We start from the raw sequence: 26,530 nt of genomic DNA on the forward strand, positions 1-26,530 counted from the left end.
GCGGGGCCGCCCGGGCGGGGCGGGGCGCGGCGGCTCCTTCCGCCAGCAGCGGCGGCCGGGAGAGGTGAGGCCGGCGGGAGGCAGGTGAGGGGCGAGCCCCGGGGGGCCGGGCTGGGGCAGAGCCGCTCGCTGTGAGCGGTCCCGCCGCAGGGAGAGGGGCGGGCAGGGCAGCGCGGCTGGAGATCGGGCCGCCGTTGGGCCTGGTGCAGCCCCGCCGCGGCCCTGCCCCCGGTGCGGGCGGGAGGAGTGAGCGGGGCCGCGGGGAGGCGCCGGCGCCTTGCGCAGCCCCTCGGGGAAGGCGCACGGGGCGGGCCGCGGGGCGTTTCCGGGCAGCGGGTCCGCACCGCCGCTGCCGGGGACCCGCTCCCGTGCTGTGGCCGCAGCAGGCCGGCTGCTCGGTGCGGGGGAGCGCGGTGGAGGGGGCGCCCGGACCGGCCGCCATGTCTGCCGAGGGCCGCCCCGCCGGCCAGCAGCCCCGGCCCCCGGGCACGGATGCCGCGGCCCCCGGGCACGGATGCCCCGGGCACGGATGCCCCGGCCCCGCGGGGGCTCTTAAGCCGGTCCGACCTTAATGCCCGCCGGGAAGAGCAGCGGGCGCTCCCCGCACCTCGGGCTGTTCCCGGCTGTTATTTTCACCTTGTCAAGTTTGTAAAGCGCTTGGAGATCCCGCGGATATAAAGCGGTGCTCGCATGTCTCCGTGCGAGTACAAGCTGTCAAGTGCGTTCGTTTGCACGGGAGGTAGAGCTTGTCCGTGCGCATTTTATCTTCTGAGCACGTTGAGTCCTGTGGCGCTGAATTCACCCCGGGCACCCACAGGAGATCCTGCCACCACCGCCGTTTGAAGACAGAGGCATGTCAGCTCTCTCCTGAGGAACTTCATTACTTTTATAATATGCACGAAGCTGGGATATTTTCCTTGAATTCTGTAGCAGTGTTACGCCAGGCAGCTGGAAATTTTAATTAACAACATATCATCTTAATTTAAGTAGTTTTAATTCTGTGAGAAATTACCTGGCTGACCTGAGGGATGAGAAGAATTAGCAGGGGTGGATTAGGTTTTTTTGTTTTCCAGTCCCCTGAGCACACCAGGCAACTTCTGCATTTGCTGAAATGCACATGAACTGCAAGCACTGAGCATCCTTCAGGCAACATTTGTCTTCATCTTCTGCAGCACAACCGGTGCGAAGGGGCCTAAACTGGAGTCTTAAAAGTAGTTTATAATCCTAAATGCATTTGGGATTTTTCCATGATTCTCCACTCAGTCTCAAAAGTTCAGAAGAAAGAATATGCAGAAACTCTCACTCATCTTGGCTGCCTTCAGTGTTTTAATCCAGTTGCATCTGCCTGGATTATCTTAATTCTGTCCGGTCTATGTTTTTCCTAACTTCATAATCTTTGGAACTTTCACTACATTTTTCAGAACTGTTCCAGGTACTTTCCTGCCTGCCTGCACTGTCATTTGATGTACAGGCCTTCATTTATATATTTGCTCACCTTTAACGCACCTGAGCATCACTTTATTATCTGGCTAGGTAGATATCTTCATTGCATTATCCATAATGCTTCCTTTACTCCAGACTCACCAGAATTCTGGTTGCTTAAGATTAAATGCATAATATTTTCCTCTGTTATAAATACTGTTTTCAGAATTTTAAGTGCTAAAACTGAAAGGCTTATTTTCATGGCCTTTATTTTCCCATTGGTACGCATATTATAATTTTCACCTCATCTTCACTTTGTTCCATTCGATTTTCTCCATACTTTGTCCTTCTGTACTGTCCTACTTTTACTAATGTAGAAAGGCAGGATATAAAGAGGATAAACGTCTGGTCCGAGGGCAAACAAAGGCAGTTATACATGCCTTCAGGCTTCCAGCAACAGTGAGAAAAAGAAATTAAATAAAAACTAGAAATAGGCTGGCCTTTCTTGACTTCCAGAAGGATTGGCGTACACCTGCCTCACCTAAAATGCTGACTCTTCCACAAAGGGTGGAGCTGCAGTGCCCAGAAAATGACAGGCTGTTGAGTGATAAGACTGGAATGGAACTCAACCAGGTCTCTGCTGTCAAACCACACTCTATGTATACTTAAATATCACACCTATGTATGTTAAATAAAGATCAGGTCTCAAAGTGGTCACCAGAATGCTTTGGACAGAGGTTTCTTGGCAGCAGGAGGTAAATATGCCCATGGATTAAAACTAGATGTGTGCTTATGGAGAAGCTCCTTTTCACTAATTTTCCATTGCACCTGTGTAGCTATGTTGGCACACACCAAGAGGAGGCTCAGAAGGAGGTATCGTAAGATACTGTGGCTTTGTGGAACTGAGATGAGCGGAGTGTGGAGCACCAGCAGCACTACCAGCTCTTCACAAAGAAGCCTTCTGCTATAAACCGGTCTGTGCTACTTCATCTCAGATCAGTGTTGACTTCTGTCCTGCCAAAGCTGTCCTGTTCATGCTGTCAGCTCTTGTAGGATGGACAGAGCCATCCAAGAGGTGTAACTGCAGAGCCCTGACTGAGATCTGGCTGCCAGCTTTGCATAGACTCTTCAAAAGATCATTCTTTACTTCTTTATTTAATTTGACTGATGATGGCTCAGAGCAGGACTGATGTACTGTCATTTCCTTTAATACCTCCTTTTTGCCTTTCAGACATGGCCATGCCCAGTTCCCTTTTGTGGGCTGTGGACATTTTTGGGAGGGTTTACACTCTGTCCACCGTTGGCCAGTACTGGGAGCTCTGTAAGGACACACAGCTGGAATTCAAACGGGTCTCTGCTGTCAAACAGTGCTGCTGGGGAATAGCCTGTGATCATCAAGTATACACCTACGTGTTCTCGGGTGATGTTCCTATTAGATACCAGGAAGAAACCTATGAGAATCAGGTATGGCGTCTTACAGGTGCCTCTATCGCACCGCCACGTATTCGTCGGAAGGGAATGCTGGCAGATCCACACGTCAGCTGTCTCTGCATGTTTTTGTCATGGAAGATTGCTTGGGTTTATTTGTTTTCCTTTTTTGTGTGATGTTTCTGAAGAGTACACACGTGCCTAATAGCAGGTTATTCTTTTAATATTTTAATTCCCAAAGGAAGGTTCCCTGCTCTGACCAAAACCAACACCAGTGTGTACTCAGCCTGTTTTATGCAAGCCATTTCAGACAGGAGCATTCACCTTTTCACCTGATGTCTTCCTTTCCTTAGTGACAAATACACAATCCCCTTAAGAAAATGTCCAGTGTAACTTCCATGCAACAAAAATACTTTATCAGAAATATATTATTCTTACGAAAATGCTTTTTTTAAAGTGTTTCAAAGACTTGTCTAATAAAGGCATAACTCTCCATTGAAGTACAATGTTCCCAGCTTTTTTTTGCACAGAAGTGTTAAGATGATCATTCCTACATGATGTACTTCAAAAAGAACACCTTTAAAATAGTATTTTATACATTATTTAATATTGACACAGCTTTCCAGCCATTAAAGAATGTTCCTTTTGTTATATAAACGTGTTCTTTAAAAATGTAAAATTTTTTGGTTTGTTTGTCCTAGGCTACGAAAAAATGGAAAACAAAATACTAGAAAGCACAAAAAGGAAATATTCTGCAAGACATAATGACAAAATTAAACTCAGTCTGCAGATAACATACAAAGCAATTTAGCCAGATTCGTAGTAAAAGTAAATAATATTTTGCATAAAAACCATAGAAGGCTTTTGAACTACTCATTTTGGCAGTGTTTTGATAGTAGGTAAGAGTGTGGGTAAAAAAAAAGAAAAATCACAGCTGCATTGGCATAAACCCCAGCAAGTTATTTGTTCTGTAACTGATTAAAGCCAAATTTGGAAAAAAACCTCCTTGGTATAATTTAAGATTCAGGGAAGATTTACTGATATAGTTATCTTGACATAGTTTCTGGCACGGCAGCTGTGTTATTTTTCTCGTGCATGCAAGATGCGAATCGTCTTTCTTATGGAGTAGATTCGAGATCCCAAGTCTGTCTGTACAGCATTATCCTAATGCTGCAGGATCATGGTGCCACACATCACCAAAGGAAAAAGCACTGTTAGTGGTAAAACACATCATCAGATGTGCCTATTTATGTAGCTGAAAATGACATGGTTGGGACTAGCTCTGCAGTCAGCCCTTCTTTGGTACTTAAAAAAGCTTCCTCCAAAGACTACATTAGGTAGGGGCTTACAGTGTGAATGCTTCCACTGCAGAAAATAAGAAATGTATCATTTATGACTCCCTGTAGATGTCCAATGAGACGATGTGATCTCAAATAAAACGTTTTATTTATTATTTCTGGCAGCGCTGGAATCCAGTTGGTGGCTTTTGTGAGAAATTACTGCCTAGTGACCGCTGGCAGTGGAGCGATGTGAGCGGGCTGAAACACCAGCAGCTTGATAGTTTAACACTGCCCTCGGCACACTGGGAGTGGGAGTCTGACTGGTATGTGGATGAAAATATTGGAGGGGAACCAACAGAGAAAGGGGTAGGTGAACAATACCGAAAAGAGATCTATTCTGGGAATCCTTAGTCTGTGAAAATAAAAGGCACTTAACTTCCCATAGCTACTTGTTTCTGGGAAATAGCTCAGCTATAATGCAACACAAGCAGGGATCTTGTTTGAAGGCTTATTTCTTTTGATCAGGCCACGAAATGCTGGCAGCTGGATGCCGTTGTTATTTAGGATCTTTACTATGAAGCAAGTAAAATGCTTTACTGTGTCTTGTTTGTTCTGTGTCTATCCTGCAAAGGAATTTGGACATGATTCATATATCGTTCATGGAATTAGCTGATCTGTTGAGACATGCACAGTAACTTGGACTGTATTTGTAATGACTTGTGCAGAATTGCTCTAAGTTATGATTTCAGGCTTTCCCTTGGTCCTGATTTTCATACAAGAAAACCTCTGTTTGCAGGGCTGGACTTATGCCATAGACTTCCCCAGCACCTACACAAAGGATAAGAGATGGAATTCTTGTGTCAGACGCAGGAGGTGGATCAGATACAGGAGATACAAATCACGGGACGTCTGGGCAAAGGTTCTGGATGTCTTTTAAATATGAAATAAACTGATCTTCTGAATTAATGGATTATCGGTGCAGGGAAACTCATTCTGTATCACTACTCTGTAGCCTGAACCTGGATTCCTTGACTTCCAACTTGTAATTCTTGCAATGGAAGGCTGGGAATTTTCATAGAAACCTGCCATAATAAGGTGCCAAATCTCATGATAATGCAGTTGGAGATAGATGCTCAGCTCCTTTGCAGATTTCAAACCAACTTTTTAACTTCTGGTTGTTTGATAAAGCACTCTCGAGGTGGCACCTGTCCAGCATCATTCACCAGCTCTGTCCTTTATCCGTATGGATAACTGTTGGTGAATAATTGTTCCACTCTAAGAATGTACAAAAATTGTAATTTGTGATGTTCCAGCTTTCCAATTCAAATAATGTCTTTATGCACTGTTCTGTGAGTAAAAATTTCCTTTAGTTAGGGGATGAAACACAGACTTCTTTGTGCTTCTTCAGCAGCATTTCTCCTCTCTCTGCATATCGCAGCCTTCAATGAGAGGAAGAATCTCCAGGCTCAGCCACCTTAGTAAGCGATACCTAAACCAATCTGCAAGAAATGAGTTAGGCCACCAGCCCATCACTGCCTTTTGTCCCTCAACCCCCCTTCTCTTTGCTTCAGATCGTATCACATGATGATCCAGACCAGTTGCCAGACCCTTTCAATGACATCTCCATCGGAGGATGGGAGATCACCGATGAGCCTCTTGGCCGTTTGTCAGTCTGGGCAGTTTCTTTACAAGGAAGGGTATGTGCATGTTCCCGAAGTTTTCTAGTGTAAATTACTGCTGAAAAGGTGTTCAGTGCTGTTAAAGCAAGGCAGGTTTGTTGTTGTCTTATGTTGATAAAGAAGGCTGTTTGCGCCTCTGGCAGAGGATGTAAAAGCTGCTTTGGGACTAGATTATATCACAACTTGTGTTGTAAATGGAAAGGCTTAGTATCTCATAGGGTTGCTGGTTTATGGAAGCCTTAAACCTCTATAAACAGGTGAACCTTGAAAACTTGGGCTGCGTAGTGTCTTACAACCTGAAAAATGCCCAGAATGCAGACTATGGCACTGGTAACAAAGAGAAGGATCCTTAAAACCTGATAAAGATTATTGCAAAGTATTGTGTCCTGTCTCTGTGGTGGAGAGTCAGGTATGACTCGAGAGAGTTTACAAACGGTTTTCTAAGACTTATTGATCAGAAAGTGGTACTTCCTGACTTGGTTATGTAGAATCCAGCTCTGGAATGCTTTAAATTTATTTTCTATTGAAAACTATACATCCATCTTCTTGTTGTTGTTTTTAGGCAATAAGGTCTCTCCTCCTTTGGTCAGTGCTGTAAAGACTCGATTCTTGCTTTCCACCCTTCATCCTTACACCATGTATCTGACATTCATTTGTCTTTAGACAATTTCTAACTTGTGGTCTCATGGGGAAGAGTGTACCGCTTTGAACAGATAGCCTGAGATTTCAGTCACACTTGGCACTGCCTGGAGAGGCAAGCAATGTTGGTTAAATTGTTTAAAATAAAATGCCCCGTGCTTCATGCTTGCCAGTAATAAGTGACAAGCATCCACATTCTACAGGCTTACTTGACTGACACTGTAAAATGCTTTTGTTTCCCTAGTAAAAGTCCCCAGAGAAATAAAGTAAATAAAGAAATAAAGTAAAATTTCTAAAAATGAGGATTTAGCACTCAGCAGTCATGTTCTGGAGCACTCATACAACTACTGCGGGATGCTGTTTATGTTTGACCTTCCTCTTTGGACTGCGTTCCACAGAAAAGTTCACAGACAGTAGGACCAAGACTTGCAAATGGGCTGGATGTCTCTGAAGGCTGCACAGGGAATGGGATTTTTTACCCATATTGCGGCAAGCTTTGTTCAGTGAAAGTGAGGTGGGGCTATCATCTAACAGTAACATTTTTGTGTTACGTATTTGTTCATTCTTGGTTTATATAACATGCCCTGAAATACACTGGAGTGGTTTTTAAATGTTGAAATATACACAGAACTTGTAGCAGTAGGTTACTGTGCCCAGTCTGGATTTGCTTCCCTGATAAAAGCTAGTCTGTAGAAAAGCCGCCTCCCTTAGTACATAAGGAAAAAGTCTTCAACTGCATAATCAACATTAAAAAAACCACCTTTAAAGGTCAGAGCACATACACTGCATAAAAACCCCCTCTTGTTAAAGGAGGACTGTTCTTTCCAGATTGTCTCTATGCTTTTCTCAATGATTTCATTGTTGCAGTGATATTTTTCTAAGTTTTATTTGTCTGGGTTTTTTTTAACTTGTCTAGGTATGGTACAGAGAAAACGTCTGCCATGACAATCCAGAAGGTTCCATGTGGTCCTTAATCACCACCCCGGGTGAAGTTGTACAGATCAGCTGTGGACCATATGACCTCCTTTGGGCAACTCTTTGGGAAGGGCAAGCTATTGTGAGAGAAGGAATTGATAGGAATAACCCGCAAGGTAAAGTTTGTTAAATTTAGCTGGCAACCCTTTTGATTTGTATAGTGTTGAATAAGAAACTAACCTACAGTGCCTTCTGGGTTTTGTTTCTTGCAGGAGTTTCCTGGAATATTGTGGAGTCTCCAAGCTCTGAAAATGGGATTATGCACGTCTCTGTGGGTGTCGATGTGGTGTGGTGTGTTACAAAGGATAGAAAAGTAAGAGGTGTCATGCTCTGGTTCTGGTTTTTTCTTCCTTTTTTCTATCTGCTTTTCTCAAACAGGCATGTAACTTCCATAGGAAATACTGGTGATTTGGACTCCCTATCCTCGTGGTTTGGGGAATTCTAGTTCCCCTTGCTGTCACAGGAATACTCTGTGGTTTGTGATACACATAGTGGCATTTAATTAAGGAAGACTTTCTGCTTTTCTCTTGGAATGAATTTTCTAAACCCGAGCCAGACAGATGTGGTAGGTGGGTGGGGATGTAATAAGAACCTGCTTCTAAGAGATATTAAGTATCGACATTGAAGGGACTCCTACCTGCTCAGTCTTGTTTCCACATGATCTGAAACTTACATCAGAAGAGGCATGGGGAATATTTTCATCTATGCTTTTCTATATGATCCTATTTTTTTTATATTCCTACTGTAACTCTTCATCAGCCTTTTAATGTAGTTTTTTTGTGTTTATTAAGTGACATACCTGTTATGTTTATGTGTGATTACTTTCTTACTGGGATTTTAACTTAGAATTATAGAATATCTCAAGTTGGAAGGGACCCATAAGGATCATAGAGTCCAACTCCCCATGCCTCGCACGGAGTCTCAAAAGTCTTGAAGAATGTACTAGAGTGCTCTTGTGCTGGTTACAATCCAATCCCTTCATATCGAATTCAAAAACATAGATCAACTCTGTGCATGTGTAGCAGTTTTAAGTAACTGAGTTGCTCTGGTTTAATGAGTCACTACCGGTCAGCGGAGCCATGGTAAAAGACTGTGTCCAGCCTGCAACATCTGCCAAATAAAACCACTATAATAAACGTAGATAAGCTTCCATACTTTTCTTCAGATCTGCCACAAGATAGTAAAGTATACTGTCTGTTATGGGATTCAGACAACAACTTCTAAAGTAGCTGCTTGCCACTATATGACTATATACTAAATACAGACGGAAATTTTTCCAGGTACCCAGCCCACAGACACTTTCGGATTAGTAAAACCTAATCCAAGGGGAGACAACTTAAAGAGCTGTACCACTGACAAGATCCCTCTGACAGTTCCCTCCATCAGCCCTGCTTCTAGAGTTTGAACACGAGAACGCTATTTAGAAGTCCGTTCAGAGTGGCCAAAAATAGCCTACAGTTGATATGTAATAGAAAGTATTTTTCCAATGGCAGAGAAATTAACTCTGTCACAGGAAGTCATAACAAAAAGTCTCGCCATGGACTGTTCTGGCTGTAGTTGGTCACAAGGACACACAGTCTGGGTACTATTAAGATAATTGTTTTATATTTACCTGATAAAGAACTAAGGAGGTAAGAGACTTCTTAACTCAATGCAGCCAGTCAGTATTAGAGAATAAGACTAATCCACTAAAGAAACTAAATTCCAGCTCTCTGCTTGCTAATGCAGAAGGAGCAAAATTTAAGAGTTTTTGCTGTTGCTGTTGTAGGTGTGGTTTAGAAGAGGAGTGAACTCACATAATCCTTGTGGAACAAGTTGGATTGAAATGGTTGGAGAAATGATGATGGTAACTGTAGGCTTAAATAACCAGGTAAGACAGCTGTGTACCAATTATGCAGATATTTATGTTCCCCCTTGTGCAGGCACTGTTCACGTGTGGTGAGGACTGTCAGCAGTGCCACTATGGACAGCTGAACAAGAGGTCCATGTGCTTAAGCTGCTGGGAGGGAATGTGTGGCTGAATTCTTCACCAGAACATGAACAGTCAGCACGTCTCCTGTATGGCACATTCAGCCTCTACAGTATCAGCATTAGGGAAGAACACAAAAGGAAAACGCTGTGTCCAGCAGATTTTTCTGCTGTATTTTCCACAACTCCAGCTTTTTTGTAGCTGGTATCCACCTGCATTCCATGCCATTTCCTTCACCAAGCCCTTTCCTTCCCTAGGTCTGGGGAATTGGCTGTGATGACAGAGCAATTTATTTTCGCCAAGGTGTCACGCCAAGTGAGCTCAGTGGGAAGACATGGAAGGCAATTGTATGTGGCCGAGAGAGTGACAGATCTCAGACCGGGAGCTCGACAAGTCTGCTCAGGTACTTGGTAATACCTGCTCAAGACTTTGTACGCCAAGAGTTTCAGTGCTAGGAGATATTTCTTTACATTGAAATGTACAGTCAGGAAGGAAAAGCATCTCTAATCATTTTGTATGCCAAAAAGCATTTGCATTTTTTTTGCCATTAAAATCAACAATAAGCAGCAGTTGTTGCACTTGGAGCAGAAACTGAAGCTCCACTTTAGAATTCACTGCATGCTTGCAGTAAAGCGTGTTTCTGTGAGCTTTACTATCACTATCTGGAACTAGTCTCTAATAAGAGAAAATATTATGTGTGAAATATCATGAAGCTCTACTTAGGAATGATCCTTCTCCTGAGTGTCACTGTAGGTTTCCTTTCCTAGAGAGATTCAGTCAGTAACTCTGCTGACTGCTGGCTTCTTGGCTGGGCAAGACGTGCCCATGAAGCTGGGAGTGCTGCAGAAGTGACTCGTTTGAGTCAGAGTGTGCTCTGAGTAAAGCCCTCTCTAGCCAGGACAAAAATAATAAAGCTAATAATGGGCTTTTAAAAATCCTATTCATTATTTCATATCCAGAAAATGTGATGTTGCTTCAGTGTTTTCCTAAGAGTTGTAGGCAGCCAACACCACCGATTGTTTGAAAAGATCAATGAAATATCTTCCTGTGTTCAGATTTACTAGACTGGTCTGCCAGATTTGCAGTAGACTCTTTGCTCTGGATGATATGGAGTCTGACCTTCAGAAAAGAAGTCTGCTGTTTCTCTTCTAAAACTGAAACTCTCAGTTGATTTCCATATGTCTGTGGTCTCAGGCCTGTACTAATTTATAATGCTTTGAATGATAATTATCTCTTTGTCCTTCAGTGCTGGCTGTTTCTTTACTGATGATATTCAGAACCAAACAAACACAATCATTCATGGTGATGCAGATACTTCGTCCGATACAGAGCTTCCAAATGCACCCATGAACGTTGCCAGCACCGCCCCGACGGGAGCTGCAGCCAGCAGCAGTGGTAACAGCACAGGCAACCAGGCAGCAGAAACATGTGCAGGTTTGACTGTGGATCCTCTGGGCTCTGATCAAGGAGAAGCCACTGTTGCTTTGACTAATGAGAAAGCTGATCTTGAAATGCATAAAACTTCTGCAAACCCAAATCCTTCTGCAGAGCTGCAGTGGACAAACATTGACTTGAAGGAGGCCCAAAAGCATCCAGTCCTCTCCGTCAGCACCTTTGCAGAAACATCCAGCCTGTCTTCCCTTGGCACGTTCTCAGCGGGAGCTGACGAGCAGTATGGAGCCGACGAGCACCCACTGTGGGCCTGGGTGTCCGGGGGAGGCTGCCTTGTAGATTTGCACAGCCCACTGAAGTGGTTCACTGTTCCGTCAGGTACTACCCAGTCACCAGAACAGACCCTCCTTCCCAAGGCTTTTTTAAGAAAAATGTTGATTTGTTTTTTTCTTTAACAAAACAATGCCATAAAACTTCTGATAACCCGTTTACTGTTATTGCAGTTTGTTAATACGCTCCGTGTCTGAGGATAGTGTTGTATGTATTTAGCTGTACAGCACTTTGGGATTGAGATACATAAATGTAAAGGTGATTTTTTCTCTGAGTTTCTGTAAGAATTTGTAAAACAATCTGTGCTGGTTCTGCATCTCATTTTTAATTGGACTGAAACTGCAGCTTCAGGCAGACCCCATAATATCACTGTGTAGTAACTGAGAGCAGCGAGAAGGGCTCTCTTGAGAGATGCAGATGCCACAAATAACTGCCTCACTCCTACCGTTCTTACTGGGACAAAGGTAAGATACAGAAATTACTCAGGGCCATTGCGAATGTGAGCCCAGCTGATAACTGGATGTCATTAGAATTTAGATTATTGAAAGACAGTGGAATACAACCATATTTTCAAAATAAACCGTGAACTGTGACATCACAGTATTTAACAACAGGGTAACTCTTAATGCATTGTATTACCTAATTATTTTGCAGTTCAGTGACGAAACTCCCAATTTTACAAGGTACTGGCCTTGAAACATTCTACATAAACATCTAGTGATCCCATTTCTGTGCATCATTTGCAAAGTTTGGCTGTAGTACATCGACTCCAAAGTAAAATAATTAGAAAAAATGTCTTAGACTGGGTTGATTCAGCGTCGTGTTTTACCTTTCACAGAACTGTATTCAAAGCTCACTGGAGTTTATGGATTTTGGTTCTGTTCCAGGCTTGTCATCCTCTGTGCAATCTCTGTCTCTGTCCATCACGCCGGCGCAGACAGCAGCGTGGCGAAAGCAGATTTTTCAGCAGCTCAGTGAAAGGACAAAGCGGGAACTGGAGAATTTTAGGCACTACGAGCAGGCTATTGAGCAGGTAAGCAGTGAGCACACTTATCTCTTGTCTCCTAAACACATCTATCGATAATGGGCATCAGGAATACATTTCTGATGTACTGATCTGAACTGAACTGTCACCTTTGTATTCTTGTCCTTATTTCTGTCTGTGACGACTTTCCTGGATTATCACTGTCTGAGATCCCTGTGGGAAACTAGGATCTTATCAAACGAGGAGCAGAAGTCTTTATCTAAAAACATTCACTGATAGTTTTCTATAGGAGCAAACGAAGCATTAGTCAACATTATTTGAGCACACTGAAACCTCAGTTCCACAGAGAAATATTTGGAACAGTGGAATATTGTATGAATTATTCCACCGCAAGATGAGACTTCTTAATTGAAACAGTGACTCAAGTAGGTGAACTTTCCCTTTCTGTGACCATTAAGGGATTAATGTAACTCACATAAATAAAACAATGATGCAAATGTCAACAGCAGCACTTTTGTTTGATGTTCCCTTTATTATGACTCCTTGGCTCTTTTCAGATTCATTCACATTTTTGGTCCCTTCATTGCTAATTGCCAAATGAGATCTGGAATTCCTTTGATTAAAAACACTTGGAGTCCAGGGGTTTAATCAAGTTTAAAAAGATTATGTTAAAAGCCTTCAAAGTCCAAACAGAAGTCGCGTTATAAGAGGAGCACACTAGAGGCAATTACTACCTGTGTGCTACTGCATTCTTGCAGAGGTAAAATGTTAATACTGTTGTACACATGCTATTTCAGTGCCTTTCTATCCAGTTTTGTCAGTTTTCATTTTGTCTTCAGCTTCCTGAACACGCTGGTATACTTTGTGTCAGAATTAACTGATATGTTACAGACTAACCTGCAGCAGAGATTTCTTGTGGTCAGGTAAAATACCATTTGGGAGAAACAGCGTGAGTCATGCAGTGTCCTTCCTCCTGTAAAGATGTGTTTGCATTGCAGTCGGTTTGGGTTAAAACTGGAACCTTGCAATGGTGGAGGAATTGGAAGCCTCACAAATGGATGGATGTTCGAGTTGCACTTGAGCAGTTCACTGGGAGCGATGGAACGCGTGACAGCATCCTGTTCATCTACTACATGTATCATGAGGAGAAAAAGGTGTGTTCTGCTTGAGAACCTTGGGAGTTGCATTTGGCAAAGGAAAACCTTTGAAGGGAAAACAGTTTTCTTAAAGGAGGCGAATTATGGTATGCTATTGTTCTAAGCTTTGGGAACTAATTCAAATGCAGCCGAGGGTAGTAGCAAACTGCAGGCTCTTCTAAGCTGTAGCTATGTTAATGCTATGTCAGAAATACCCAGTCAGCAACCAGCCACATTGTTTAAACCATCAGCTTTGCACTGATTAGGAATTCTTTTGGAAGTTCAATGTTCTTGATTATGAAGAAAGAGCCAAGCTTGGCAGGGCAGGGTCTTCATAAGTAGGGTTAATGTGTATGGGCAGGAGGAATCAGAGGTAGTGCAGGACTGGAAACTGTGCCTCGTTCCTTCCAAGAACCGATCCTTTGCTATGCTTGGCAAGAATGCCTCATTCATAGTCCTGAAGCACAAAAATGCTGGCTCTGAGGAGGGTATATCTGAGTTTGGCTTAGTCACCATTTTTTTTTTCTTGTCTTAGTATATCCATGTGTTCCTGAATGAAGTCACTATTATAGTTGAAGTTCTGAATGAAGCCAAACACTCCTTTGCACTGTATACACCTGAAAGGACGAAGCAGCGATGGCCAATCCGCCTGGCAGCCGCAACAGAGCAAGAAATGCATGACTGGGTAATTCTGTGTATTTTTCATTTCAAGCTGGCAATATCTGAAATAAAACATAAAAGCTAGTCTCTGAAATCTGAGCATTATATTTACAGTATCTAAGCTACTTATCTGTTCACAATTCAGGGATTTTAAAAGTCTGTTCAAACCTCTTTAGAGGCACCTGAGGCTTCCTATCTCCCCTGGAGTTGCATGCTTTCTGATGCTGCAGTTATCTGCAGTAAAACCAATATTGTTTTTCCTTCCCTTCCTATCTCTGGACATAGATTAGGCTACAAATGAGTTAAGAGTTTAATTCAGTTAGTCTATTTGTCTGCATTGGTAGAACTGTTATCTGTTGTCACTGTTGTAGAGTCTTGTGTGTAGGCAGGCAGGCACATACACACTGAAGCAATGGAAAACCTGAAAGATTCTTCATAGCGATCAGATACTGCAAACCACATTGGTGTCAGTGATTGTGTTAATCATTTCTAAAACACTGAATTCCAGTGCCTTTTGAGAAAAAGCTGCAAATTCACTTTGCTGATTTGCAAGAACATGCAAAGGTAAAACTTCTTTCTGTAATACCGAAGCATCTATATGGAAATCTTTGTTCTCACTGTAAACGGAAGCTTTTAGTTCTCCGCTTGTTGTTTTGTAGCTGTCTTTGCTGACCATGTCGTGTTGTGAAAGCAGACGGATTCAAGGCCCTCCTTCTCAGCATGCCATTTGGTCAGTTACCTGTAAAGGAGACATCTTTGTCAGTGAGCCGAGCCCCGAGCTGGAGGCGGGACCGCACCTGACGCCCTGTGATCAAATGTAAGGTTTCAGCAGCTGTTCTCCCAGCTGGGGATGCCGTCCAGCAGAGATGTCGTTCCTGTCAGTTCAGGGACTTTGGTGGGCTGTGCACTGCAGATGTCTGTCAATGACAAGGTTCATGGCTGCCTTCAGATTCATGATTGAACGTGAAAAAAGTCACCAAATCATATTGTAATTCTTAGATGCTGGAGATATTAATGTGATTTCAAAAGCCTTTCTTATTGAGATCCTTTTTTTTTGTGACTGCATCTTTAATGTCATAATTACTTAAATTAAGAGATGGCCTAGACTAAAAGTAAACCTAATCACTGTGATTATTGTTGGTATATATACAAAACAAGCCATTAAAAAAAAGGAAAGGAAAATACTTCAAAGCCTGAAAACTCAAGTAGAGGCAGACGGGTTCCTTCCATCTACTTTTCAGTAGTTGTTCAGAAGGAAATGATTTCAACTGGCAACCACCTTCACTTGCCAATTGGACAGATGTTGAACAAGCAAGGACGTTAAACTGCCTGTCCTTGAGGTTGTTGAGCTGTAGGAGGGGAAGGCATACGTTCCTGATGATGTGGTGTAGACTAAATGTAAAATGTCCTTTTTCTGGCAGGTTCTGGCGTCAAGTTGGAGGTCATCTTCGAATGATAGAGTGCAATAACCGAGGCATAGTGTGGGGCATAGGATATGATCACACAGCTTGGGTTTATACTGGTGGATATGGAGGTGGCTTCATTCAAGGTATGGATGACTGCAGTGTGCACATCTCTTCCTGACAGGGTCAGTGTTCAAGCTATTTCAGCTGTCCTTCCTAAGCCTAAGTAACATGTAGGGTTATACAGTGAACAGGCCACGCATCAGGAAGGAATTGGTATTGCAGTTTTATATTTATATTTTAAGCTTCAGAGTGAGAAATAGAATAATCAACAATATTACTGTGGATATTGGAATTTAACATGTAGTGTCTTTGAGGTTTAGCTTTACTGTAATCCAAATGAATTATTTCTCACAGGACTGGCCAGTAGTGCTGATAACATTTATACGCAGTCAGATGTGAAATGTGTTTACATCTATGAGAACCAACGGTGGAACCCAGTCACCGGATACAGCAGCAGGTTATTCACTCAATTTATTGGATTTATTTACTGTAATTTTTTACCATGGTGAAATGAAACAAGGGGTTCGTTCTAGCTTTTCAGAATAATTATTACAGTATCTTTGGTCTCCTCCAACATTTATTGTTAACATGAGATGGAAGAAGCAGTGTTTCTCAATTGTCTAGGTTTGTAATTATCCATTCGAAATGCATTTGTAGCAAAACATTACAGATTTGTGCTTTATGAGCGCACAAAGTGTGCCTACTTGCAATACCTTTCATTATTAAGGCCATATAGTAAAATTCTTACTAGGATCTACCTATTCATACACATATTATGCTAAATACATTGGGCCCTTGAATAGTATATTTGAAAATATGGAAAAAGCTTTCACATATGTGGGTGTCTATGCCAGAGAAACTCAGGATTCACCTTCCAATTTTACATAGTAGTGAGAAGTATAATTCTACAGAGAAAAGTTTACGTGGTCCTCAAGTTTGGTGTAACTGGAAGCAATGGTACAGATTCTTTCCCGCTGTCCTCATCACTCACATGGTATTTCTAAATATAGAGATTAATGACAGAAGACTGTTTCACATACGAAAGCAGGAGGTGCTACAAATAGGCTTTTCTTCCCTTGCCTTTTAAATTCTCTGCTGTGAATGACCTTGCGTTCCTTGTACACTGTTCCACCCCAGAGGTCTGCCCACAGACAGATACATGTGGAGTGATGCATCTGGCCTGCAGGAATGCACAAAACTCAATACCAAGCCTCCTTCTCCACAATGGTCTTGGGTAAGTTTTGTCTTAAAAGTCTTTTTACTAAGAAGGCAAGGCTTAGCAAGTAGGATACAAGACTTGGGCTTAAGTGACCCAGATTTTCTTATTTTATGCGTCGTAATATTTAACCTTTGTTTCCCCATCTATGCAATAGCAATAATTTTCCATAGTCAAAAGAATGTTGAGCACTGGGTGGGATTTTTTGTTCAGTGGGACTTAGACTGCTGCTCTGATCCTTTTCAACTGAATTGAAAAGAACCGTTGTATGAAGTGTGCAAGTATTAGAAGGCTTCTAGCAAGTCATTGCACTCAAAAAGGTGGAGGGAAATAGTGGAAGAGGTTATTTTTATTCTACATTAGGTGTTGATTGTGCTTGTTATTGTCTCCTTTTGACAATAGGTTTCCGATTGGTATATTGATTTTAATACTTCAGGCGGAACTGATCGGGAAGGCTGGCAGTATGCAGCAGACTTTCCAGCGTAAGGAGATCCCTTCTTCTACCTAAAATATTAGCAGGCAAATGCCATACTTAAGTCCTCATTTCTTCTCGTTTGCTGTTTTGCACATTAACTGTGCTTAACAGGGACAAACGTGCCTTGATTTCTGCCTTTTTATGGGGACACTAACACTGAAATTTGCCGGGGAGGTAGGGCAGCAAGGTGAGCTTAGCAAACTATAGTTCCCAGTATTTTAAAGTCAGCAGGCGTGTCTGGGGGGCAGATACATAAACGGTGCTCTCAGGCTGGCACTGACATTGGAGATGCTCTGACATCCTCATCAAGACCTATTTAAATCTGTTTTGGTAGGTCCTACCATGGTCACAAGACAATGAAAGACTTTGTCCGACGGAGGCGCTGGGCAAGGTGAGGAACCGAGATATAAATAAAAGTTTTGAACTTAAATGCTAAGTGTTCCCTAGAAGTCTCCTTTACTTATGAGGAGAAGAGTCTTGTCACTCAGTCAACAAAAGCAATAGTAAAGAAACCTGCAATAAATAGCCCATCTCCAATAGCGAAGCTGATGATCTTTAGCATTATGGCTTGAATTTTAAGCCTTTACAGGTAGATACCCTATTTGACTTTGTGGCATCTGTAGATAAAAGTCAGCTAGTTATTCTCTGTATCTGATTTTCCTTATGATAAACGATTAAGGAATGGTAGAGTCTAGGCATATTAGGGCCTGTTAGGTCACTTGTAACAACTGGTAATAGGCCATTAATAGTTTTAAGATATGAATTCCACACACTGCATGCTAGGCCTCAGATAATCCCAGCCCCATTTAAGTCACAGGACACTGTATTCAGGTGGAACCTGGAAAATAGCAAACTGCCACTGTATTATATTCTATTAAGCAGAAAAAGTCTGTGCGTTCACTATTTTTCCAGCTTTTCTGTGCTTTCTATACTAGAGTGTCTAATAGCTATGCTAATAAATTGCTGTGAACTTACGCATTGTTCTGTTTGTTACTGATGCTACAAAGCCAGTATTTTGGCCCCTGTACAAAAGTCTTTGAAGTCCTGAAGCATCAAACTCTTGTTATTCCAGGATATGCAACAAAACAAATGACATCCAATCAATCAAAATGGTGACTTAAAATAAAATGAGCAACTTGAGGAATACTCTCAAGTTTAAACATTTCCTCTTGTTTTTACTGTCAATTGAAAATTGAAAACAAATAGGGAACAGCTCCGGACTGGATCCAGTTTTTCAGAACTGGGAAACAGAGGAATGTCCTGAGTTTTTTTAGAACATTCTTCATACACAGAAATTACTGTTGTGACGATAGAATCTAACATAATTTCCTTAATAACCAGCAGTACTTTGTTGCAGTTTCCATAGAAAAAATTACACCAATTCCGAGAATGACCTACCTCCAACTCTTGAATTTAGAGCTGCCTTATCTCTGCCTACGTAACTTTTTAACAGGCCTCACCAAAAAACTAATTGTAAAATTATTCCCTTAATCAAGACAGAAGAAGGAATGAACCGGGTGTGGAATTCTCGCTGCAATGGGATTCTCAGCTGGGGTCAAATACTCGTTATCCACCTGTTGCCCAGTGAGAGCCAGGGAGCAGGGTAGCACAAGCAGCAGGCTTCTTGGGTGACCTTGGTTTTATAAGTAACATTTTTTTACGTCAAGCTTTGAGAAATCAGTAATACATCAAAATTAAAAACCTGATGCAAAACATGACTGATTGTCATAAGCCTCTCTCAAATTAAAAATACTATTCCTTGCTGTACCTACTTAATGAAAAGACTTCAGGATGTTTGCACTGAAGTCAACAATGGACCAGGAAACAAGTTCCCTTACAGAAAGTACATATTTCTGACGGGTTTGGGTTTTTTCTGCTTCAGAAAATGTAAGATAGTCACCAACGGGCCATGGCTGGAAGTGCCTCCTGTTACCCTGTGGGACATCTCCATCATGCCCAGCTCAGATGCAGACGATGAAGAAGCAGTAGCATTGTGGGCAATCAGTGACAAAGGAGACGTGCTCTGCAGGCTCGGAGTGACACAGCACAACCCAGCTGTAAGGCTCCCTGGTTATTTTTACTGCCTTATTGATGTATTTAGTGTAATTATACAAGTACGTACACATCATCATGCAGTGCCCTCTCTCAAAGCACCTTGTTATTTTTTTCCCTTTTATGTCCCAGATATGAAAGTCCTTGTCCATCAGCTGTAGCACAGTTTGCTGCCCACGGTGCTTACAGCAGCGCTTCTCTTGCATAATCTGCCTCAGCTTGTGCCACGTCACGTGCAGCAGCCTCTCTCAGCTCCTGTATATCTTCTTGTGAAGCATTTTATTTCCACTTTCTGCACTGATAGTTTAGTTTCTCTTTTGATTTTTTTCATTTGTTGATAATGTGTGTATCCCATCCAAATGAACTACTGAGGAACAGAATTTCTCTACAGTACGGTCCCAGTCTAATGCCTGCTAATACCAGCAGGAGTTTATCCTTTGACTTTTCTGGGCCTGGAACTGACTTGGTTATTTAAGACAGGTGGGCCTGGACTAACCTGCAGATTTGACTTTTTTTATGGACTGGGACAGAAATGAGTGAATGTCCAGTAAAGCGTGCAGAAAAGCAAATAGTTCCAGTAACTTCAATAGGAATACTTATTTCCTACTAATAGACACATGCTGAAACATCAAATCAGGATTGATATGCACTGATTTTAAGCCATATTTACAACAGGGAGAAAGAATCTAACAATATACTTTAGTGGAATTTGGAGAAAAACTGCAAGAAGTTGAAAATTTATAGGAATTCTTTTTCTTTTCCTTCCTGTTCAAGTAGTTGCAATAGCACAGATCTGTAAGGCAGTGCAACAGCAAAAACTGGAATATTGTGTCTGGAATCTGAAGCCCCATATCATTTGATTTTTGTGAGACTATTGTTCTGTATAATCAAAACCAAGGGATTATTAAAAAAAAAAAAAAAAAGGCTCTAGCCCAGCTATTCAGAGACGTGTAGGTGCCTAAATTCCAGTGATTTCAACAGAAATGACCCTGTTACAGTCCAACATAGCTATTTTCAAAGAGTTATATATCCAAATACCTGGGAGGATCGGGGACCTTGTTTCTCTTCAGTTGTAAAGTTATGCAAGAATTATTCTTCAAAATATTTTTCACTATGTAGAGATTTTCTTGTTTGGTCATCAACAGTATTTTGTCTTGGGAGTTTTTAACCATTGCTTTATAATTCATCTTCCATGTTTTGTTAGGGAATATCCTGGCTGCACGTGGGAACAGATCAGCCCTTCATTTCCGTCTCAATTGGAGCATTTTACCAAGTGTGGGCTATTGCTAGAGATGGTTCTGCCTTCTATCGGGGTTCAGTGTCTCCAAAAAACCCTGCAGGTAAGTACTTGTACTTTTTTAGTACAGTCTTCATCTTATACATTGTGTAAAGTCTACTACACTGCCATGTCTGAAACAGACAAATCTGTTTAGCAGAGGCCTTTCCAATAGCTGTGCGAAACAGCACATATGAATAATATTCATGATAACTATAGCAGTTAATTTGCTCTTCACTTGCATGATTTAAAGTGTTTGTTTCTAAAAACAAGCTAGTAAAAATATATTAAGTGTAGTGTCATTCACACCTTTCTTGCACAGCTATGTACTTCAACTGCAGACATTTCCAAGACTTCTCATACATAATTCTGTTTTCTCAATGTTTTACTCAAATATTTCTGACCTTTAGGCGACTGCTGGTACCATATTCCTTCACCTCAAAAACAAAAGTTAAAACAAGTCTCAGTAGGACGAACGTCTGTGTTTGTGTTGGATAAAAATGGTAAGGATTTTAAAGAAATTATTTATCAATGTTACAAAAAATAAATCTGTATGCATCAGACTGATTTAAAAAGGAGAGGCTAAGTTAGAGCTTCTGCTTGGACAGCTGATTTACTGTTGCTCCAAGAGCAGTAATATTTGCTATTGAAAGAGATGAAGGCAGCAGCCCTTTTAACTCCTGCCTTTGAAGACTTGGTTTTTGTTATATCTGATAGCGCCCTAGGCAGCAACAATCCAGCATCTATGCTGTTCTTGGAGGGAAGAGATGGATGAATGTCCAAGAAGAGAACTGCATGGCAGGATTTTGTCTGAAACCCTAGAACGTACAAAACCAAAGAGGAATACCTTCCTGTTGCAAAACCTAGAAATAGCATCATCATTGCAAAATAAATTACAAAGCATCCTTTTGTGAAAGAAACGAGCCTTTAACACCAGTCTCCTTCAGATATCATAATCTCATTTGTTTTCCTTCTCTAGTGCATAGTTCCTTATATGAACATTTTTCCCCAACAAATTTTACAAAACAGAGTATTTGCTGTTTTCCAGAAAAGTTATAAAGAATAACTATAGAAATATGAATTCCAAAGGAGGAATTTCATTGTCCTTCAATGTAACATATTAGTCAAAACCATAAGGCATTTCCAAAGAAAACAGAAAGTATTGCCTACTGCTGTTTCACCTTATTTACTAGCACTTTTTACAGAGCAGACATCCTGAGTTGTAACCAGGACTATTTATTTCACAGGCAATCTTTGGTACCGGCAAGGAATCACACCAAGTTACCCACAAGGATCGACTTGGGATCATGTTTCAAATAATATCCGTAAAATGTCTGTAGGGCCCCTAGACCAGGTGTGTATTACGCTTCCTTGTATCTCATTACTTTATTAAAAATTGTGCTTAACATACTCTTGTAATTAAATTAAATGTTCCGGTGAATTATTTTTGTTTACCTTTATTTATTCCACAAGGTGATTGCCTAAATGCTGGAATCCCGACAGCAAGACAAAAACCATGCCAATGAAATGGTGATACATACAGCCCTTCACTAAAAATCCTCTTTAATTTTTTCCTTTTTTTTTTTTTTTAAACAGGACTATTTTATAAAATCTCTTTCCTGCAGAGTCTTACTATCTGACAAGGTTTTAATTATGACATTGTTACCCAGTTGTTTGTTTGGGTGTCTTTCTGACTAAATTAGAGCAGTTTTGGCCTATGCAAGATCAAGATGAATTTCTGAAGGTGGTCAAACAGACTTACAGTTTTCATGTCTGGAAGAGCAGCACAAAATGCACATTTTCTTGTTTCTCTTTGCTTTCTTGAGGTCTGGGTGATAGCTGACAAAGTGCAAGGAAGCCATAGTTTGAGCTGTGGGACCGTCTGCCATCGGACTGGTGTTCAGCCAATGGAACCTAAAGGCCTCTCGTGGGATTATGGTATTGGGGTGAGTGCTGGGGACATAATACTGCCTAAAAGTTCTATATCCAAATACTCATGGGCATGTGCGGAAAGGCAAGTGCCATCCTCCTCCAGCTGGCCAGCTTTGTAGAGCTTGCATATACCCGCAGGGAACTGACCTCTGTTCTACAGCTTTAGGTGCCTTTTTTAAGTTAATATACTGGGTTATGCAGTTATAGCTGGGGAGTCGCTTATTTGCATTTGATAAGTATTCATTTTAAATAGGTAATTTAAAAGTTGTAATGGAAAAATCAGTGAAGTAAGTACCATTTTTAAAAAATTGATTCCTTCCGAGTCTACGCATGATTGTTTCCCGCTGTTCATTTTATTACTCTCAGTGTTTTAAGAAAGCCTATTTCAAGGTTTTGGCCCCTTTTAAGTTGATGGAAAACCTGCAGTGGCTCTGTTCTGTACACCTGACCCTACTAAGCTCAATTCTCTTTAATAAAAATGATCCTCAAGCTTACTAGCTATATACCTCGTTCTCAGGAAGTGTGTGTTGTGTTGTGTTTTGTTTTACAAGGAACCCTGTTTCTGATTCAGCCCAGAGCAGGATTACTTTCCTCTTGAAAAAAATAGTACAAAACCAGTAGTGTACATAAAGCATCGCATCAGGTGTTATAAATGCAGAGTGATGTTTCTCCTTTTATATTTCTCTATCAATGTTTTTACAGGGTGGATGGGAGCACATTACGGTCAGAGGGAATGCAACCGAAGCATCCAGGGTCGCTATGCATGACACTTCTGAGGAAAACTCAGCGGTATCAAAGGATGTAGAAGATGAGGCGAGTAAGGAGAAAACAGAACACTCTAGAACCCCCCTGATGGTCAGTGAAAGTCAAGAATTGCACAGAAATGCTGTTCATTGTTAAGTTGTTGCCATCTACACCTTGCAAACAAGCAGTAGTCAGTATAATTTAAAAAGAAACTAAATGTCTATTGCCTTGAGAGAAAAACCTGACCTTTTTGTGCTACTAATATATTTTACTGAACTGGAGTTTGCAATGGGGTATTTTAAATACTGGTTTCTTCTACTACATCATGTGTAAAATGTGACTTGATAGAGCTAATGGTTTTGTCAAAGCAGGCAAGCTTTTTAGCCACAATGTATTTCCGACCCTTTGCCGCAGCTGCTACACAACCATACGAATGTGAATATCTTTGCCGTGATCACTACCTTCTTTTTTTAATTAATATTACAGTTCCCTACATTTCTCTCAGGTTCACACACCTTGCACACTATTCTTTAGATCCATATTTGAGCAGAGATGAAGATTTCATAAGCAGTTTAAATGAATTACCAACAGTTCCTGTGATTTGCACTGCAAACACAGCTGGTTCTGACTGTACAAGCATTTATACATGCATATAACTCGGCTCCTGAATCCTGTTAATCTGAGCATGTAGCTTGGGTCACACTATGCTTGCTCCCGTCAGTAAAACTAAATTCTGTACAACTCAGCTTAGGGTGCAGGTACCAGTAAGGGCCGATTTTTGCTGTCTTTGCTCACAGTGAGTAATACCTTCATCAACGACTGAAACGACTAGTTACAGCGGGTCTATGTACAGAGCATGGTCCTGGTCAGCTTGACTAAGAGTGACAAAGGCTCATTCTAAATTGTCAGTCCAAATGGTGGTAAATCATGTTCCATCTCTATCTTACCTGGAACCACGACAACGGAGGCGCACAGATGCCTACCTGAGGAGGCTGGAGGGCACCAGACACTTGAGGAGTTCGGCTGTGTTCCAGATCAGTGCAAATTATGCTTTCATAGTGTGAAAGACAAGAGGAGGTTTTAAATAAGATCCTGATTTCACAGTGGTAGGAATGCAAAACAACTTTACTGATACCACTGGAGTTTGCCAACGTATAGTAACATGGGTTCGGAATGAAGCTCAGCTCTTTGTTTTCAGTAAGTGACTGATTCATCCCTTCTTCCAACAAGAAACCACTTTTTATGCTCCAAATAAGCTTTTTATCCTGTCTTAACGTAATTTGACTGTGATGTGAAATTATTACTTAAAATCCAGTCCTTGGGAAGTGCTGAAAAGCTTCAGGAAGGCACTACATTTTTCCCCTAGCAGCAGTTTACAATCATTTATCCTCTCTGTGTGTGACTGTATATGAAGTTATTTTTATATGATGAGCAGTGTGGTGTGGTCTTAGTACTGTATCTGTAGAAGTAAAACTTCTGTTTGCACGTATTTAAAGAATATATTTGGTATTTTAATGCCAAGGAAAGCACTGTTTCCAAATGCAAATGTGAATGAGGATTCAAGAGATGCTTTACTGTTTAAAAAAACCCCTGTTGATCATTACACTATGTGATTAGAGATTTCTGGTTGATACATACATTGTGGGAGTACCATAGATAACATGTTTGCATTAATTACCATAATAGGTTTTGCATAACTTGCACAGTATCTTGCCCAAATAAATAACTTTATTACATGTATTTTTAGAGAGTTATTAGGATTGTATTTTCTCTGCATCATATCAAAAAGATTTTTTGTTTTAATAGTCCATGTTTACATGTCCAACAATCAAACTGATTTCATACAATAAGCTTTATAATGTACCTTTGCATTTTCCCCTGCATTGCCAAGTTTCAGTTATTTTACTTGTAAAAAGCTGGGTTTAAGTGAACAAGAGATAATTTATAAGTTGTTTCTGTTTGAGTACTAAATATTTGCCTTCTGAAACTATTATTTAGAAAATTATTTAATTCAAAAATATAATGGCATTGCTATGGCTAGTTAAAATAAGGAATAAGTTACTTTAAACAATTTTGAAAAATAAAAGCAATTTATCCCTTTTGACATGTCCAATAAAGCAGCACTTTGTAGCAAAGCAGTTGTTATTCCATTACAACACATGTCCTGTGCCTGACTATTCATCAGGGATGGCTGTGGTCAGAGAAGGGGTGACCGTCACCTCTGCTGCTGTATTTATAGGTAGATACTACATGCCATTTGGGGCTTAATATTTTAAATAATGCCTCTTTGTTTGCAGGAAGTCCTATCAGAAATACACTGCCACAAGCATTTCAACTCTGTATTTTTAACAGCAGTATCAGTAATTGGTTCTTAAAGTGACGTGCAGTTCTTCATCAATGGCATTGTTTTTCCGAACTCTTTGGTTTCCTTCCTCTGCCAAAGTAATCAAGTAGCAATTCAAACACAGCTATCCCACAAAAACATTTCAGGGGTGACATTTAGTGTCTGGCAACTCTCAGATCTCCCTTGTAATGCACTGGTCTAGTGGACTAATGACCTTTAAAGAATCACACACAAAAAAAGGACATAATCTACAAGTGCTTAGTCATCATTCGCTGTGAATGATGAACCACATAACACAGAACCACAGAATTTAGTCTGGAAGTGACCTCGGGAAGTCCAGCCCCCTCTGGGGCTCATACACTCAGGTTACTCCGAGCCATGTCCAGTCAGTCTGAACACCTCCGAGGATGGAGGATCCACAAGAACCGGCTGACGCCGGTATTTAAGGCACCGCAGCAGTGACCCTTCCTGGGGCAGCGGTCCCACCCTGCAGCGCCTCGGCCCAGCAACCCTCAGCAGAGCTGCTCGACCTCTCCAGCCCCGTGGCCACATCCCGGCCCGAGCACCCCGTGGGTCTGTCTGTCCCTCCGCAGACACCAGACCCCGGAGCTGCCGCAGGTGCGAGCCGCAGGACCCCCTGCAAGTGGAATTTGTAAAATCGCATGTATCTGATTAATCCATCCTGACACCAAATCCATTTAGCCCACACGTCCAACCGGCCTCAGCACCGAGCTCCTGGCACCGGCACCACGGTGCTGTGGGGGTGTGGGCAGCAGCGGCCCCCCAAGCCCTGCAGCTGGCAGGGTCACAGCCAGCAGCAGCACCGCAGGGACAGTCCGACATGCCTCTCACGATACAACACCCCTCTGTCACGTACAGCGCTGCTGGTGTGACCAACAGTCCTTCAAGTCCTGTTTGCATTGGCCTATATGCTGAGGAATGGCCAAACAACATCCAGCATACACACTCTTGCTTGAAGAGATGCCACGTAGAGCAACTCAAAGAAAATGCCTGAGTCTTACTGATTTCTCCCATTTTAAGCAGACAACATACAAATACATTAAGGGCTTTACCAATAAGGAGCAGCTGTTGAATGAAGATACAGCACTGCTACTCAGCAAGTCAAATCT

General features: G+C 41.6%; 1 protein-coding gene across 3 annotated transcripts; it reads left to right on the forward strand.

Annotated features, from left to right (window-relative positions):
• On the forward strand, positions 1-25,010 carry TECPR1 (tectonin beta-propeller repeat containing 1). Of its 3 annotated transcripts, none has more exons than XM_065645063.1 (25): positions 1-84; positions 2,654-2,886; positions 4,314-4,496; positions 4,927-5,049; positions 5,702-5,827; positions 7,365-7,539; positions 7,636-7,736; positions 9,192-9,293; positions 9,650-9,795; positions 10,639-11,162; positions 12,002-12,147; positions 13,098-13,253; positions 13,771-13,920; positions 14,555-14,712; positions 15,317-15,444; positions 15,716-15,818; positions 16,499-16,595; positions 16,980-17,059; positions 17,387-17,443; positions 18,935-19,109; positions 20,309-20,444; positions 20,791-20,883; positions 21,628-21,734; positions 22,207-22,326; positions 23,015-25,010. In XM_065645063.1, exons 2-25 carry the CDS (start codon positions 2,656-2,658, stop codon positions 23,210-23,212), a joined length of 3,615 nt encoding a protein of 1,204 aa, XP_065501135.1. In that variant the 5' UTR covers positions 1-84; positions 2,654-2,655; the 3' UTR covers positions 23,213-25,010. The 3 variants fall into 3 exon arrangements, with proteins under 3 accessions (XP_065501135.1, XP_065501136.1, XP_065501133.1); XM_065645064.1 differs by having other exon boundaries at positions 10-64; XM_065645061.1 differs by lacking the exon at positions 1-84 and having other exon boundaries at positions 2,555-2,886.
• The last annotated feature ends 1,520 nt before the right edge of the window (positions 25,011-26,530 follow it).

This window comes from Caloenas nicobarica, chromosome 14 (genome assembly GCF_036013445.1).
Source record: "Caloenas nicobarica isolate bCalNic1 chromosome 14, bCalNic1.hap1, whole genome shotgun sequence".
NCBI lineage: Eukaryota > Metazoa > Chordata > Aves > Columbiformes > Columbidae > Caloenas > Caloenas nicobarica.

Coding starts and splice junctions, on each gene's coding strand:
- TECPR1 (XM_065645061.1), top strand. CDS start 2,590: ATGATGGCTCAGAGCAGGACTGATGTACTGTCATTTCCTTTAATACCT. Junction 2,887..4,313: donor AAGAAACCTATGAGAATCAG/GTATGGCGTCTT, acceptor TATTTCTGGCAG/CGCTGGAATCCAGTTGGTGG. Junction 13,921..14,554: donor AGCAAGAAATGCATGACTGG/GTAATTCTGTGT, acceptor GTTGTTTTGTAG/CTGTCTTTGCTGACCATGTC.